The sequence below is a fragment of the Erythranthe guttata genome, chromosome 10 (assembly GCF_056151865.1).
Source record: "Erythranthe guttata isolate IM_541 chromosome 10, IM_541, whole genome shotgun sequence".
In the NCBI taxonomy this organism is placed as follows: Eukaryota; Viridiplantae; Streptophyta; class Magnoliopsida; order Lamiales; family Phrymaceae; genus Erythranthe; species Erythranthe guttata.
In genome coordinates this window covers 1-14,130 of record NC_142542.1, presented here as the reverse complement: position 1 = coordinate 14,130, position 14,130 = coordinate 1, and the positions used below count along the sequence as shown (strand labels likewise).

The following is a 14,130-nucleotide window of genomic DNA, read 5'->3' as shown; positions in this document are numbered from 1 at the left end:
ACGGGGATTTTTACCCGCCCCGATATCCGTGGGGATTTTATGGGGCGGGTATGGGAATTCTTTTAATACCCGTGGGGATTTTCGATGGGGATGGGGATTGCAAAACCCGCCCCATACCCGCCCCATTGCCATCCCTATCTGAAACGTTTTTGCTATATACAACATTAGACACAACAGACAGAGGACTTAAAAAAACAAGGGTGGAAAGACTAGTGTGAATTACAATTTTAGCAGATCCCCAAACTCCCTTGAGAAACCGTGAAACACAACCTGATCAACCAAATAAAACATATGCAAGTACAACACGATGCACTTTGGGGAATTCTTAATCTATTGATACAGAGTCCACAACTGGGGGAATACAGTCCACCTTGTACCGCAGGACCTGTACCAAACAAAGCCACAATCAGCACATAACAGAGTTGGAAGGGGGAAAAGGGAAGTTGGGTCACTTATTCGTAAAAAACATTCACAAATAATATTCAAATAATTGGTTGAAGAAAATTCCAAATCTCTACAAGTCAAGCAGATGTTCACAGAAAGTTTCAAGGGTATGAATGTTGCAACCACTGAATGTAGTCTAATTAACACTAGCCAGTTGTAAGTATTGGGTAAGTTAGCAGGGATATGGGGAATTATTAAAGTTGAAGACAACATGGGGAACATTATTTGATTAAGACTCTCAAGAATGACATCTAGAAGCGGGGCGAAAAGGGACGGTTAGTATTACAAGCAAGTATACAATTTATGATTAAAATCCATAAATTGGATCAACGGGACGGCTCCACTAGGGCTTATAAGATGCTAATATAGCTTCTACCATCATTCTGCTTGCATCTATATCTTGTATATGTCCTGAAAGGAATTTCCAGTTGCAACGATAAACAAAATCCCATCGAAAGTTCCAAAAACAATGGCAATGCAAACGACACTAACAATCAGTACACTTACACACGGCCACGGGCCGGTTCAAACCGGTTCACGGTTCACATTTTCCAGAACCGGAACCGGCCCGTAGTATGGGCGGTTCAACGGGCCGGGTCGGCCCGCCGGTTCCGGGGCCTATCCGGGTCGGCCCGGAAATTTTGAATTTTTTTTTTTTTTTTTTGAAATATTTTATGAATTAGTAAATTAAAATTTTAAAGATTTCGAATTTATAGGAAAAATTGGGGGGGGGGGGGCATTCAAAAAAAAGTAAATAACGGCCGGTTCACTAGCCGTTATTTGCTTTTTTTTTTGAATTTTTTTGATTTTTTTTTTTTAAATGAACCGCCGGGCCGGCCCGGCGGTTCACGGTTCACCATTTCTCAGAACCGGGTAGGACGGGCCGGTTCACTCGGTCAACGGGCCGGTTTGGGCCGTCAACGGACCGGTTCGGGCCGGTTCCGGGCCCAAAACCGGCCCGTGGCCGTGTCTAAGTACACTGTATTGAGCAACTAATACTAACCATAAACATATGATGGAACCAGAAAATTCTTGTTCGGCATAAATTTATTTACCGACCTTCTTAAAAAATGATGAGTACGAATTATCCCAGATAAGCTTGTAGTTTCCAGGAACGCATGTGCAAAAGTTACCCTGGCATTTGAAAAATGAAATTAAATGTTTAAAAGTTGCACATGCCCGTACTACAGAGAATTAAAGAAAAGCAATACTCACTTGGTTAGCTTCATAACGCTGATACGGCAATATCAGCTTGGATTTAACCAACAGTAAGGGCCAAAATCAATGAAAGTTAGTATCAAAAAGTGGGAGAGAGAGCCAAAGGGAAGAAAAAGATGAAGTGAGTCGTAGCTAGTAAGAAAAGCAGTGGCAAAGAATACAAAATAGGGATGCACTAGCACCTTCAAGAACTTACAGTTTTCTCCCCAGAAAGATTTGTGCACTCTACGCTGAATCCTATATCCTGCTAGAACACTATCCACTTAGAAAACAATACTATGGATACTGGACATCATCAAAAAGATGCCTCACCTCTGCCTCAACTACAATAATCTACTTAACTATGTTGCTCTTGAATTTTCAAATATGGGTTATTAAACTGTTGTGGGATAGTTTTGTTGATTAAATCTAACACACGAGGTAAAGAAGAATAGACAAGTGTGACATGCTTGTAACACAGCAAAAGTATGTCTGCCATCTCTCTTGACAGTATTTGTGGCATTATTATTATAAAGAAATTAGCAAATGTTGTAAGAAGAATACCACATTCAATTTGCCTTGTACCAGTGAGAAATCCCAAGCAATGTATGAATTTACTGATTCCACTGTTAAAGACACCTAAAAGAAGAAGATAAAGTCCATTCAAACAGCACAGGATAACAAAACCGCTGTAATAACAATTCTTCAACGCAAACTTTTTCAGAAAAAAGAAAAACATAACCGCTGTAACAATTGGACGACACCTTAAATACCATTCAGGCACAAAATAGACAGCTGAAAAACTAGTTTATCCATGAGACAATAAATTCACTTTTGGCTGAGTGGTTTATGTTATTAAAGATAGAAAGTAGAATGTTTCAAGAAGCAGAATGCAGGTTAAAACTGTACTGAGAGCAAGAAAAGTAGATGAATAATAAAGCGACAATATCCACATAGTAGAATGTATTGGTGTTGATGTTGGATGCATTTAGACAGGGACACTGTGTTGTATGGATATGACTCGTGTCTAGAAAACAAACCTCATGAGCACTCCCAGCTGGAACACTTATTTCTTTGTAGTCATCATCTTTCCTGTGTTTCGTGGAAGTTAAGGATTCAAACACAAGAAAAAGTTAATTAGTTTCCATATTGTACATAGTCAGCAACTCAGCATCCTGCTCACATTACAGAAATTCAACAAACAATAAGTGTAGTGTGTGCAGACCTGATTGATAATGTACCGGCATCCTCTGCAGTAATGAAAAAGGGGGAATTTGTGAAAACCTCCCTGTAGAGCAAAAAATTATATTAATGTATCCGCAATGAACAAGAACAAATGCAAAAGAACTTAATCTCAAATACAAAAACCCCTTTTGTAATGCCACATTTTCCCATTACTTGGTTTTCAACCATTTTAATCCAATAAATGCAAAGAGGTGAAATCTGAACCAAGTATAGAAGCAGCAGACTCAAATAACAATAATACCACCACCTGACATAAATAATTTGAGATACAGTGAACAATGTTAATGCAACATACGGCGTGTGATACAAAGTATCGGTAGAAAGAATTACTCTTTTGTTCTCTAAGTTAGTTCTAAATTTCATTTCTTTACGGCTCTGGTCAGTCAATTATTAACTTCCGATATGCAGACCCCTCCAGTAGAAGAAATAATTCTTCAAGAAACGGAACCTTCCATGTTAGTCTCCATCTAACTGATCCAAAATCACTTCGAGAACTGATTCTTATCCGACCATTGGAAAGGCTGTTATTCCAACATCAGGTAACTAATTCCATTTTCAGACCCTTCCAGATGCTAACAAGAAAAGCTATTCATCAAAACCTTACATATTGGCAACATATCTTGCATCTAGAATGGCTGCATATTTCTAAGGATGGATGACAAGTTAAAGTTCATGTCATCAATGAAACAATTTGTAAACCCAACGAGAGAATGCAACGGTTAACACTATCTCCTTCACAATGCCAAGATTCAGAATAGAAAGGATAACTATCAAGGAAGAGTGGAGGAGGATACTGTTCAATGATCTGCAACTAAGATCCCTGGAATATAAAATCTAGATATATAATGCTCACGAGTCAGAAGTCACAAGTCACAAGTCAGAAAACATGAAAAGGTTATAATGAAACAACAAACACCAACATGAAAGTAATTAAATTCTTACTCCCAAATCTGAATAGGAATGAGATGTCAAAGGTCTAAAGGGATTTCCTGGGGTACTAGCACAACCAAGAGCAAGAAAGATAAATTACCCAATAAATTTGATAAATCTTTGGAACTCAGAAGTGTAGACATCAGCTGCCTCTTCCAAAATGACTACTTGGTTTTTCTGCCTGAGAATTTTAAAAGTGACACAAAATATTGGGTAAGATATGGACCACGCAAAATTTAACATTTATCAGATTTTCAATATTTTTTTATCAAATCTCACAATTTACTAGTTTCAAGTCGGCCCCATAGCAGAGAGAGAAGCAGACGGATGCTATGCGCCATTTTCGTAAGGCTATACAGAGGTGGTCCATATCGCTGTCGCTGCTCCTCCATGGGCCTGGTGACAATCTTATGAAATCAGAACATAAGGGCATGGAATACTATTTGGCCCACAAACTTCCAAAGAATTTGGTCAGTGACTATAGAAAACTTGGTTCTACAAGATTTTATTAAATGTAAGTGTATACCCTTGATCATCATTTATTTGCCGAATAAAATCCATCAAAACCTGCAACAGTCACTCATATCATTGTGAGATAAACTATCAAACCAACCAAGAAGGTCGGGTGCACATGGTGTGACTGGTGTGAGGATATAGTGAGACAAAAGGAAAACCCACTACGTTTTGACTCTTGGACAATTAGTCACCAATTTTTAAGTGTCCATTAGACATGAAAAAAAAGGGAACAGACGAAATACAACAAAAAAATTACAGAGAACATAAAAAAGTAGGACTTTGCACCACCATAAACATAAACCCTCTCTGTAAAATGAATCACCAAGCAAACTAAGACATACTTCTGGCACTCCAACCAAGTATTTCATCAGAGTCTTATAGACGCCTGTTGCAGAACCAAGCTCCGCTAACTGCCTCCTTCTGCATAAAAAAATGAATGATTTAAGTTCAATTTCAGTTGAGTTTTGGTGCTAGAGAACACAAAGGAATGAGCGAAATCCTACCGCTCCATCTGTTGCTCCCATAGCAGAGCATATTTATCACGTATGCTTCCACCAGAGCTAATTAAAGCATCAATTGCAGCCTGTTTGTTCCTCTCCGAGCGATCTCTCTGTTGCCTGATTATTGTACCCCGAAAATCTTGTGGCATATAGGTCATAACTGCAATATATACACAAAACAACTTTCACTGACAGCCCATCTATGCCAACTTAGAAAATAGATATAAATAACTAGGGTACCCTGATTCTTCATTACATACAGAACATAGAAGACATAATGAATTACAAGAAAATACTCTCCAGAAATCTTGCTATTTTTGGAATATGCCAAATGTAAGTAATACTTCATGAACTCCAATACTTGACTAGCAAGTGCCCAGCTTCAACATGCCAGATCTGAAATTTTCATTTTCAAGCTAACAAACTGCAGCATGTGATATACAGAGGTTCCCAAGCCAATGATGTAAAATTTAAGGTCTCAAGAAAAACTAGGATAATGAATTTACTTGAGAAAATCTAATGCAAGCTAGTAAATGTTTTCCAATTCCGAGATTAATAAAAACTGATATTGAGCACGCTACATAGCATTTCAGAGGCTTCCTAAAACTATAAATTGCCTCATCAAGCAAATTAAAGAACTTCAATGGGAAGCCAATGGCCAAGCAAATACTGTGGAGTATATCTTTATCCAATCAAATAACTTATATTTAACATGATTGCCATTCGTAAAGTAGTTGATTAAAGTTGCTACGTTGGTGAACCTGTGTTGAAAACAAACTCGGAATTTTTGGCTTGAAAACTCTCCAAAGTGCTCAGGGTAGATTTGAAATTTTCTTGAAGCCGCCCAAGCAGAGAGACAAGTTCAGCGTCTTCAACTGTTGACTGTTGCTGAAACTGTATAAATGAGTGTTTGTTCTTTAAGGGAGTAAATAGTCCTCTATCTTACTGAAAAGTATAAATTGATCAGTAATTTAGAAACTCACCGCTCTGGGCCAATGAGTTGGTTCCAACATGAAAAGGATCTCTTCAATCTGCTCACGGTTTTTCCACATGTTCTCATCAACTTTGTGAGGAGGTTGGCGTTCAGCTTCTTGTACCAATAAGCTTTCTCCTGGCAGATACAACATTCGAAGTGAAAAATAAGAAACAACCCCAACCAGCAGCAGATTAGAAAGGGAAAAAAATCAAAACAAATAAGCATCAAAGAGAAAGGGAAAATTGGATAGCAGAACAGCGGGATTGAAAAGACCCGAAACCCGAAACCCGAAAGAAAAATAACTAAACCTTGGGTGGGGGGAGAGTCCTTAAGAAGATCGGTGGTAGCCATAGCAAAAATCTGATCAGTGAGACGGGAAACGTCACTGGATAGAGGAGAAAAAGGGTAGTTATCGTAGTACGAAGCCAGAAAAGACCTTGTTATGGGCACCAGCCCCTCCGTCGATACCATTTTCTATCGATCCAATCCAATCCAATCGAACCCCCCGTCTTATTCGATACCCAAATCCACTCAAAACCTTGTTAATTCTCCCAAACTTTTTCTCAGTTTTGACGGAATCAATCTCTCTTTAAACCGATTATTTTTAAAATAATAAATCATGACCTAACTAATCACGTATACATTAAAATAGTCAGAGTATCGTGTAAAAAAAAAAATAAGTCAGAGTATGAATTTGATACGAATAATTACATATTTGGCTCAATAATTTCTCAACCTAGTTTACTGGTTCGGTCAATTTGTAATTTCTCGAAACCCACCTCCCTGATTGAAATAGTTCTGAAATTTGCAGAATCACCCCTATACTTACTCCATCTTACCACCACCTCCATCCAAATTGCAAATATAACCCTAAAGTAGATCTCTCTTGCAATATCCGAAATATCCGCCGCAAAAGCAACATGCTTCGACTCCTCCTCGGCTGTAATCACGTGTGACTCATTTACGAAAATTCGCAATACCGAGCCGATAATCTTATAATTTAAGCTTCAAATCGTACGATTCATTTCATTCATACATATGTCGATTCAAATGCTAAAATAAATAGTCAATAGCACAAATCAATCAAATTTTACGATTTACGATTTAAGAAAACTTTAGTTTATTATAATATTTATAATAAACTTGGGATGATTACTGTTTGGGTCCTATAAAAAAAGGATTAAATCATATGATCTACAATTTAATTCTTACGATTTTTAAAAATTTAACCAATTATTAAAAGAGACATACATCATAATATTTTGATTATACTAGTTACATATAACATTATTTTTAAAATAAGAAAATGAAGTGAAATGAGATCCGGAGATTTACATGGCCCAATAACGCAAGGCCCAACAGAGTTGGCCCACGCCCGAAGAAGGAAATAAGACCACATGGGACCCGGGCTTATTTGCGTATTTCATCGGATGTTTATAAATGGCCCAAATCATTGAGCCCACAAGTGTAGGCCCAAATAATATTGTACATTGTGAGTAGAAACGAACTAAGAGTCCCTGACGAGCTGAGACTTGAGAGCTCTTTGACGAGCTGGAGACATCTAAAAATAGCTGTATCTTTTTATTTGAGCTTTTGGTGTGTTTTAACGATAATTGGTGCTTAAAAAGTTGATTTATTGTATTTTAGGTACAAATTGAAGAATTGGAAAAGTATGGGGTCAAAACTGCAATTTTGGCGAAAATATGGGTCAAAAGTGAAAATATCAAAATTCGGAAGATTTAAAGCTCGGACCCCGTCTCAGTTTTAGTGCAAATTGTGAGACCCCGTCCGAGACTCCGAAGCTGCGCAGTAAAGGAATTTTAATTGCACAAGGAAAATGCCTTCTTCCCCAAGTTCTTCACCCTATGTAAGACCAAGCCAAGCACACAATTGGGGATCTATCCTTTTTACACAATTTGGAGAGCAACAAATCAATAACGAAGACGAAGAATTTGAAGACTCTAAGCATAGATTTATCGTTTATGACTTATTTTATTTGTGTTTTTCCTTTAATCATGAGTAGCTAATTTTTTTATTTCTAGGATTTTATTTTGAACCCTATATGTGGGATTTATGAACCCTTTTCTATGATTTTATGCAAGTTTTAATTCCGGATTATTTCTTGTACTTGTTTTATTAAGTGCATGAACTTGATCACCTTATGTGCTTTTATGTTATTGTTAATCGCATGAATCGGAAGATCGGGTTAATAATTAGAACTGTGGTAGAAGAGCCTTTGTGGTATTGACATAGGAATATAGTTAATCTCTTAGGTAGCCATTATTGATATTGAGATATGTGCTTAATGTTGTGTTCTAGAATTAATTGCATAGGGATATAGTAATTGAATCTAGAGTATTAGAATCGTAATATACGCGGAAGCGGGTTATGATTATTTTAGCATCTCAGGTTAATAATCCGGGTTAATTGCTTGCATAATTGAAGGAATTGGGGGAATAATAATCACATAGGGGGAAAAATAAAATTCTAGGCTCGTTTACTTTGATAAATCTTCTTGTTTAATTTGCTTTCTTGCTTTGTCGTTTTAATTTGCTTTTTAATTTATTTTTGTTAAGTCTCTCTAAAGTCGACTGTGTAGGGTGGGCTTGATAATAATTGGTAGAATTTAGCGTCTAGGATTAGATAATTATATATTCCCTGTGGGTTCGATATCCTGACTTTTAGTCCACTATATTACTTGTACGATACGTGCACTTGCGTGTAGGTTTTCGGCCAACACTCACGAGTGTCGAGTGCCGAGTGTAGAGTCCCGAGCGACAAACCGACGACCGCCGAGTGCCGAGTGACGAGTCGACGACCGCCGAGTGACGAGCCGACGACCGCCGAGTGACGAACGCTGAGTGTCGAGCGACGAGCTGAAGATGCCACCTCATAACTTAGACACTAAGAAAATATCTTCATAACTTAACCACTAAAACTTATTGTCATGGACTTGAAACAATTCTATTAATCGAATTGGATAGAAGCAATGGCATCCGAAAAACCTCTACTATAAATAGAGATTCTAACTTGGGCGTCGGAGTGCTAACGCCGCGAGCACCTCTCCCGATCCCTTTTGCAGGTCCGCGACGAACAGGACTAACATGGAACGGACTTAAAGAATTGAGATTCTTCGAAGCGGAAAAACCCAACCGCATCGAGATATAATCTTTTTTTGTTAAAATAAACATCATTTATATTTTTAAATAATTATCTTATGATAAAATATTCAATAATATTATTAAGTTTTTGCAACAATTGAGGTTACACGATTTAAATTAATTGAAATGAGTTATAGTGTATTCTTTTTAAATAATTTTTTTTTATCATTCAATTTTTTGAAACTATCGATTTTTAACACTCTAAATGAATTTGTAATAAGTCAACGCATTTGTTTATATATTGAATTGATTTAATATTTTATAGTTTTTCAATATTGGAGATTACATTGATTTAGTAATTAATAATAGATGTTTTGAAGTATTGAACCATGATTATATATATTTTTTAAAGTTAGCATTTGTTAATAATTTAATAAAAAATATTTAATAATAATTAATATGAAGATTAATAATTTATTTAACATTTGTATATCTTAATTAAATAATTTCCACCGGCGTTCAAATTAGATCCACTTAATGCGTACAAATGAATAAAATTTGTGGTTGTCCCAGTGGCAAGTAATGATCATTTTTATCAATCTTTGCGGGTTCGAAACCCTGGTGACCCAATTTTGGGCAATTATGCTGCATTTTATACTCGGGTTTGGGTTTCGGGTTTTCGGGTTTCGGGTTTCGGGTTCGGGTTTTCGGGTTTCGGGTTTCGGGTTTTCGGGTTTTCGGGTTTGGGTATGTAGGTTTCGGGTTTCGGGTTTCGGGTTTTCGGGTTTCGGGTTTCGGGGTTTCGGGGTTCGGGTTTCGGGTTTCGGGTTTCGGGTTTTCGGGTTTCGGGTTTCGGGTTTCGGGTTTCGGGTTTCGGTTTTCGGGTTTCGGGTTTCGGTTTTCGGGTTTCGGGTTTCGGGGTTTCGGGTTTTCGGGTTTTCGGGTTTCGGGTTTTCGGGTTTCGGGTTTCGGGTTTCGGGTTTCGGGTTTCGGGTTTCGGGTTTCGGGGTTTCGGGTTTCGGGTTTCGGGGTTTCGGGTTTTCGGGTTTCGGGTTTTCGGGTTTTCGGGTTTTCGGGTTTCGGGTTTCGGGTTTTCGGGTTTCGGGTTTCGGGTTTCGGGTTTCGGGTTTCGGGTTTCGGGTTTTCGGGTTTCGGGTTTCGGGTTTCGGGTTTCGGGTTTCGGGTTTCGGGTTTCGGGTTTTCGGGTTTCGGGTTTCGGGTTTCGGGTTTCGGGTTTCGGGTTTCGGGTTTCGGGTTCGGGGTTCGGGTTTTCGGGTTTCGGGGTTCGGGTTTCGGGGTTTCGGGTTTCGGGTTTCGGGTTTCGGGTTTCGGGTTTCGGGTTTCGGGTTTCGGGTTTTCGGGTTTCGGGTTTCGGGTTTCGGGTTTCGGGTTTTCGGGTTTCGGGTTTTCGGGTTTCGGGTTTCGGGTTTCGGGTTTCGGGTTTTCGGGTTTCGGGTTTTCGGGTTTTCGGGTTTCGGGTTTCGGGTTTTCGGGTTTTCGGGTTTTCGGGTTTTCGGGTTTTCGGGTTTTCGGGTTTTCGGGTTTCGGGTTTTCGGGTTTCGGGTTTCGGGTTTCGGGTTTCGGGTTTCGGGTTTCGGGTTTCGGGTTTCGGGTTTCGGGTTTCGGGTTTCGGGTTTCGGGTTTCGGGTTTCGGGTTTCGGGTTTCGGGTTTCGGGTTTCGGGTTTCGGGTTTCGGGTTTCGGGTTTCGGGTTTTCGGGTTTCGGGTTTCGGGTTTCGGGTTTCGGGTTTCGGGTTTCGGGTTTCGGGTTTCGGGTTTCGGGTTTCGGGTTTCGGGTTTCGGGTTTCGGGTTTTTCGGGTTTCGGGTTTCGGGTTTCGGGTTTCGGGTTTTCGGGTTTCGGGTTTCGGGTTTTCGGGTTTCGGGTTTCGGGTTTCGGGTTTTCGGGTTTCGGGTTTCGGGTTTTCGGGTTTTCGGGTTTTCGGGTTTTCGGGTTTCGGGTTTCGGGTTTCGGGTTTCGGGTTTCGGGTTTTCGGGTTTCGGGTTTCGGGTTTCGGGTTTCGGGTTTCGGGTTTCGGGTTTCGGGTTTCGGGTTTCGGGTTTCGGGTTTCGGGTTTCGGGTTTCGGGTTTCGGGTTTCGGGTTTCGGGTTTCGGGTTTCGGGTTTCGGGTTTCGGGTTTCGGGTTTCGGGTTTCGGGTTTCGGGTTTCGGGTTTCGGGTTTCGGGTTTCGGGTTTCGGGTTTCGGGTTTTCGGGTTTCGGGTTTCGGGTTTCGGGTTTCGGGTTTCGGGTTTCGGGTTTCGGGTTTCGGGTTTCGGGTTTCGGGTTTCGGGTTTCGGGTTTCGGGTTTCGGGTTTCGGGTTTCGGGTTTCGGGTTTCGGGTTTCGGGTTTCGGGTTTCGGGTTTCGGGTTTCGGGTTTCGGGTTTCGGGTTTCGGGTTTCGGGTTTCGGGTTTCGGGTTTCGGGTTTCGGGTTTCGGGTTTCGGGTTTCGGGTTTCGGGTTTCGGGTTTCGGGTTTCGGGTTTCGGGTTTCGGGTTTCGGGTTTCGGGTTTCGGGTTTCGGGTTTCGGGTTTCGGGTTTCGGGTTTCGGGTTTCGGGTTTCGGGTTTCGGGTTTCGGGTTTCGGGTTTCGGGTTTCGGGTTTCGGGTTTCGGGTTTCGGGTTTCGGGTTTCGGGTTTCGGGTTTCGGGTTTCGGGTTTCGGGTTTCGGGTTTCGGGTTTCGGGTTTCGGGTTTCGGGTTTCGGGTTTCGGGTTTCGGGTTTCGGGTTTCGGGTTTCGGGTTTCGGGTTTCGGGTTTCGGGTTTCGGGTTTCGGGTTTCGGGTTTCGGGTTTCGGGTTTCGGGTTTCGGGTTTCGGGTTTCGGGTTTCGGGTTTCGGGTTTCGGGTTTCGGGTTTCGGGTTTCGGGTTTCGGGTTTCGGGTTTCGGGTTTCGGGTTTCGGGTTTCGGGTTTCGGGTTTCGGGTTTCGGGTTTCGGGTTTCGGGTTTCGGGTTTCGGGTTTCGGGTTTCGGGTTTCGGGTTTCGGGTTTCGGGTTTCGGGTTTCGGGTTTCGGGTTTCGGGTTTCGGGTTTCGGGTTTCGGGTTTCGGGTTTCGGGTTTCGGGTTTCGGGTTTCGGGTTTCGGGTTTCGGGTTTCGGGTTTCGGGTTTCGGGTTTCGGGTTTCGGGTTTCGGGTTTCGGGTTTCGGGTTTCGGGTTTCGGGTTTCGGGTTTCGGGTTTCGGGTTTCGGGTTTCGGGTTTCGGGTTTCGGGTTTCGGGTTTCGGGTTTCGGGTTTCGGGTTTCGGGTTTCGGGTTTCGGGTTTCGGGTTTCGGGTTTCGGGTTTCGGGTTTCGGGTTTCGGGTTTCGGGTTTCGGGTTTCGGGTTTCGGGTTTCGGGTTTCGGGTTTCGGGTTTCGGGTTTCGGGTTTCGGGTTTCGGGTTTCGGGTTTCGGGTTTCGGGTTTCGGGTTTCGGGTTTCGGGTTTCGGGTTTCGGGTTTCGGGTTTCGGGTTTCGGGTTTCGGGTTTCGGGTTTCGGGTTTCGGGTTTCGGGTTTCGGGTTTCGGGTTTCGGGTTTCGGGTTTCGGGTTTCGGGTTTCGGGTTTCGGGTTTCGGGTTTCGGGTTTCGGGTTTCGGGTTTCGGGTTTCGGGTTTCGGGTTTCGGGTTTCGGGTTTCGGGTTTCGGGTTTCGGGTTTCGGGTTTCGGGTTTCGGGTTTCGGGTTTCGGGTTTCGGGTTTCGGGTTTCGGGTTTCGGGTTTCGGGTTTCGGGTTTCGGGTTTCGGGTTTCGGGTTTCGGGTTTCGGGTTTCGGGTTTCGGGTTTCGGGTTTCGGGTTTCGGGTTTCGGGTTTCGGGTTTCGGGTTTCGGGTTTCGGGTTTCGGGTTTCGGGTTTCGGGTTTCGGGTTTCGGGTTTCGGGTTTCGGGTTTCGGGTTTCGGGTTTCGGGTTTCGGGTTTCGGGTTTCGGGTTTCGGGTTTCGGGTTTCGGGTTTCGGGTTTCGGGTTTCGGGTTTCGGGTTTCGGGTTTCGGGTTTCGGGTTTCGGGTTTCGGGTTTCGGGTTTCGGGTTTCGGGTTTCGGGTTTCGGGTTTCGGGTTTCGGGTTTCGGGTTTCGGGTTTCGGGTTTCGGGTTTCGGGTTTCGGGTTTCGGGTTTCGGGTTTCGGGTTTCGGGTTTCGGGTTTCGGGTTTCGGGTTTCGGGTTTCGGGTTTCGGGTTTCGGGTTTTCGGGTTTCGGGTTTCGGGTTTCGGGTTTCGGGTTTCGGGTTTCGGGTTTCGGGTTTCGGGTTTCGGGTTTCGGGTTTCGGGTTTCGGGTTTCGGGTTTCGGGTTTCGGGTTTCGGGTTTCGGGTTTCGGGTTTCGGGTTTCGGGTTTCGGGTTTCGGGTTTCGGGTTTCGGGTTTCGGGTTTCGGGTTTCGGGTTTCGGGTTTCGGGTTTCGGGTTTCGGGTTTCGGGTTTCGGGTTTCGGGTTTCGGGTTTCGGGTTTCGGGTTTCGGGTTTCGGGTTTCGGGTTTCGGGTTTCGGGTTTCGGGTTTCGGGTTTCGGGTTTCGGGTTTCGGGTTTCGGGTTTCGGGTTTCGGGTTTCGGGTTTCGGGTTTCGGGTTTCGGGTTTCGGGTTTCGGGTTTCGGGTTTCGGGTTTCGGGTTTCGGGTTTCGGGTTTCGGGTTTCGGGTTTTCGGGTTTCGGGTTTCGGGTTTCGGGTTTCGGGTTTCGGGTTTCGGGTTTCGGGTTTCGGGTTTCGGGTTTCGGGTTTCGGGTTTCGGGTTTCGGGTTTCGGGTTTCGGGTTTCGGGTTTCGGGTTTCGGGTTTCGGGTTTCGGGTTTCGGGTTTCGGGTTTCGGGTTTCGGGTTTCGGGTTTCGGGTTTCGGGTTTCGGGTTTGGGTTCGGGTTTCGGGTTTCGGGTTTCGGGGTTTCGGGTTTCGGGTTTCGGGGGTTCGGGTTTCGGGTTTCGGGTTTCGGTTTTCGGGTTTCGGGTTTCGGGTTTCGGGTTTCGGGTTTCGGGTTTCGGGTTTCGGGTTTCGGGTTTCGGGTTTCGGGTTTCGGGTTTCGGGTTTCGGGTTTCGGGTTCGGGTTTTCGGGTTTCGGGTTTCGGGTTTCGGGTTTCGGGTTTTCGGGTTTCGGGTTTCGGGTTCGGGTTTTCGGGTTTCGGGTTTCGGGTTTCGGGTTTCGGGTTTCGGGTTTCGGGTTTCGGGTTTCGGGTTTCGGGTTTCGGGTTTCGGGTTTCGGGTTTCGGGTTTCGGGTTTCGGGTTTCGGGTTTCGGGTTTCGGGTTTCGGGTTTCGGGTTTCGGGTT

At 43.2% G+C, this 14,130-nt stretch overlaps 1 protein-coding gene across 10 annotated transcripts; it reads right to left on the bottom strand.

Annotated features, from left to right (window-relative positions):
• Positions 1-137: 137 nt before the first annotated feature.
• On the bottom strand, positions 138-6,438 carry LOC105953225 (retinal-binding protein). 10 transcript variants are annotated; one of them, XM_012976879.2, is made up of 15 exons: positions 6,117-6,438; positions 5,816-5,943; positions 5,594-5,714; positions 4,836-4,992; positions 4,674-4,752; positions 4,343-4,383; positions 4,096-4,212; positions 3,917-3,997; positions 2,867-2,929; positions 2,682-2,733; positions 2,206-2,280; positions 1,859-1,909; positions 1,660-1,695; positions 1,504-1,578; positions 138-385 (listed from the first exon to the last, which is right to left on the bottom strand). In XM_012976879.2, the coding sequence occupies exons 1-15, from the start codon at positions 6,277-6,279 to the stop codon at positions 326-328; spliced, it is 1,299 nt and encodes a 432-aa protein (XP_012832333.1). In that variant the 5' UTR covers positions 6,280-6,438; the 3' UTR covers positions 138-325. The 10 variants fall into 10 exon arrangements, with proteins under 10 accessions (XP_012832333.1, XP_088681072.1, XP_012832332.1 ...); XM_088824946.1 differs by having other exon boundaries at positions 1,859-1,906; XM_012976878.2 differs by having other exon boundaries at positions 5,594-5,720; positions 6,117-6,434.
• Positions 6,439-14,130: the final 7,692 nt, after the last annotated feature.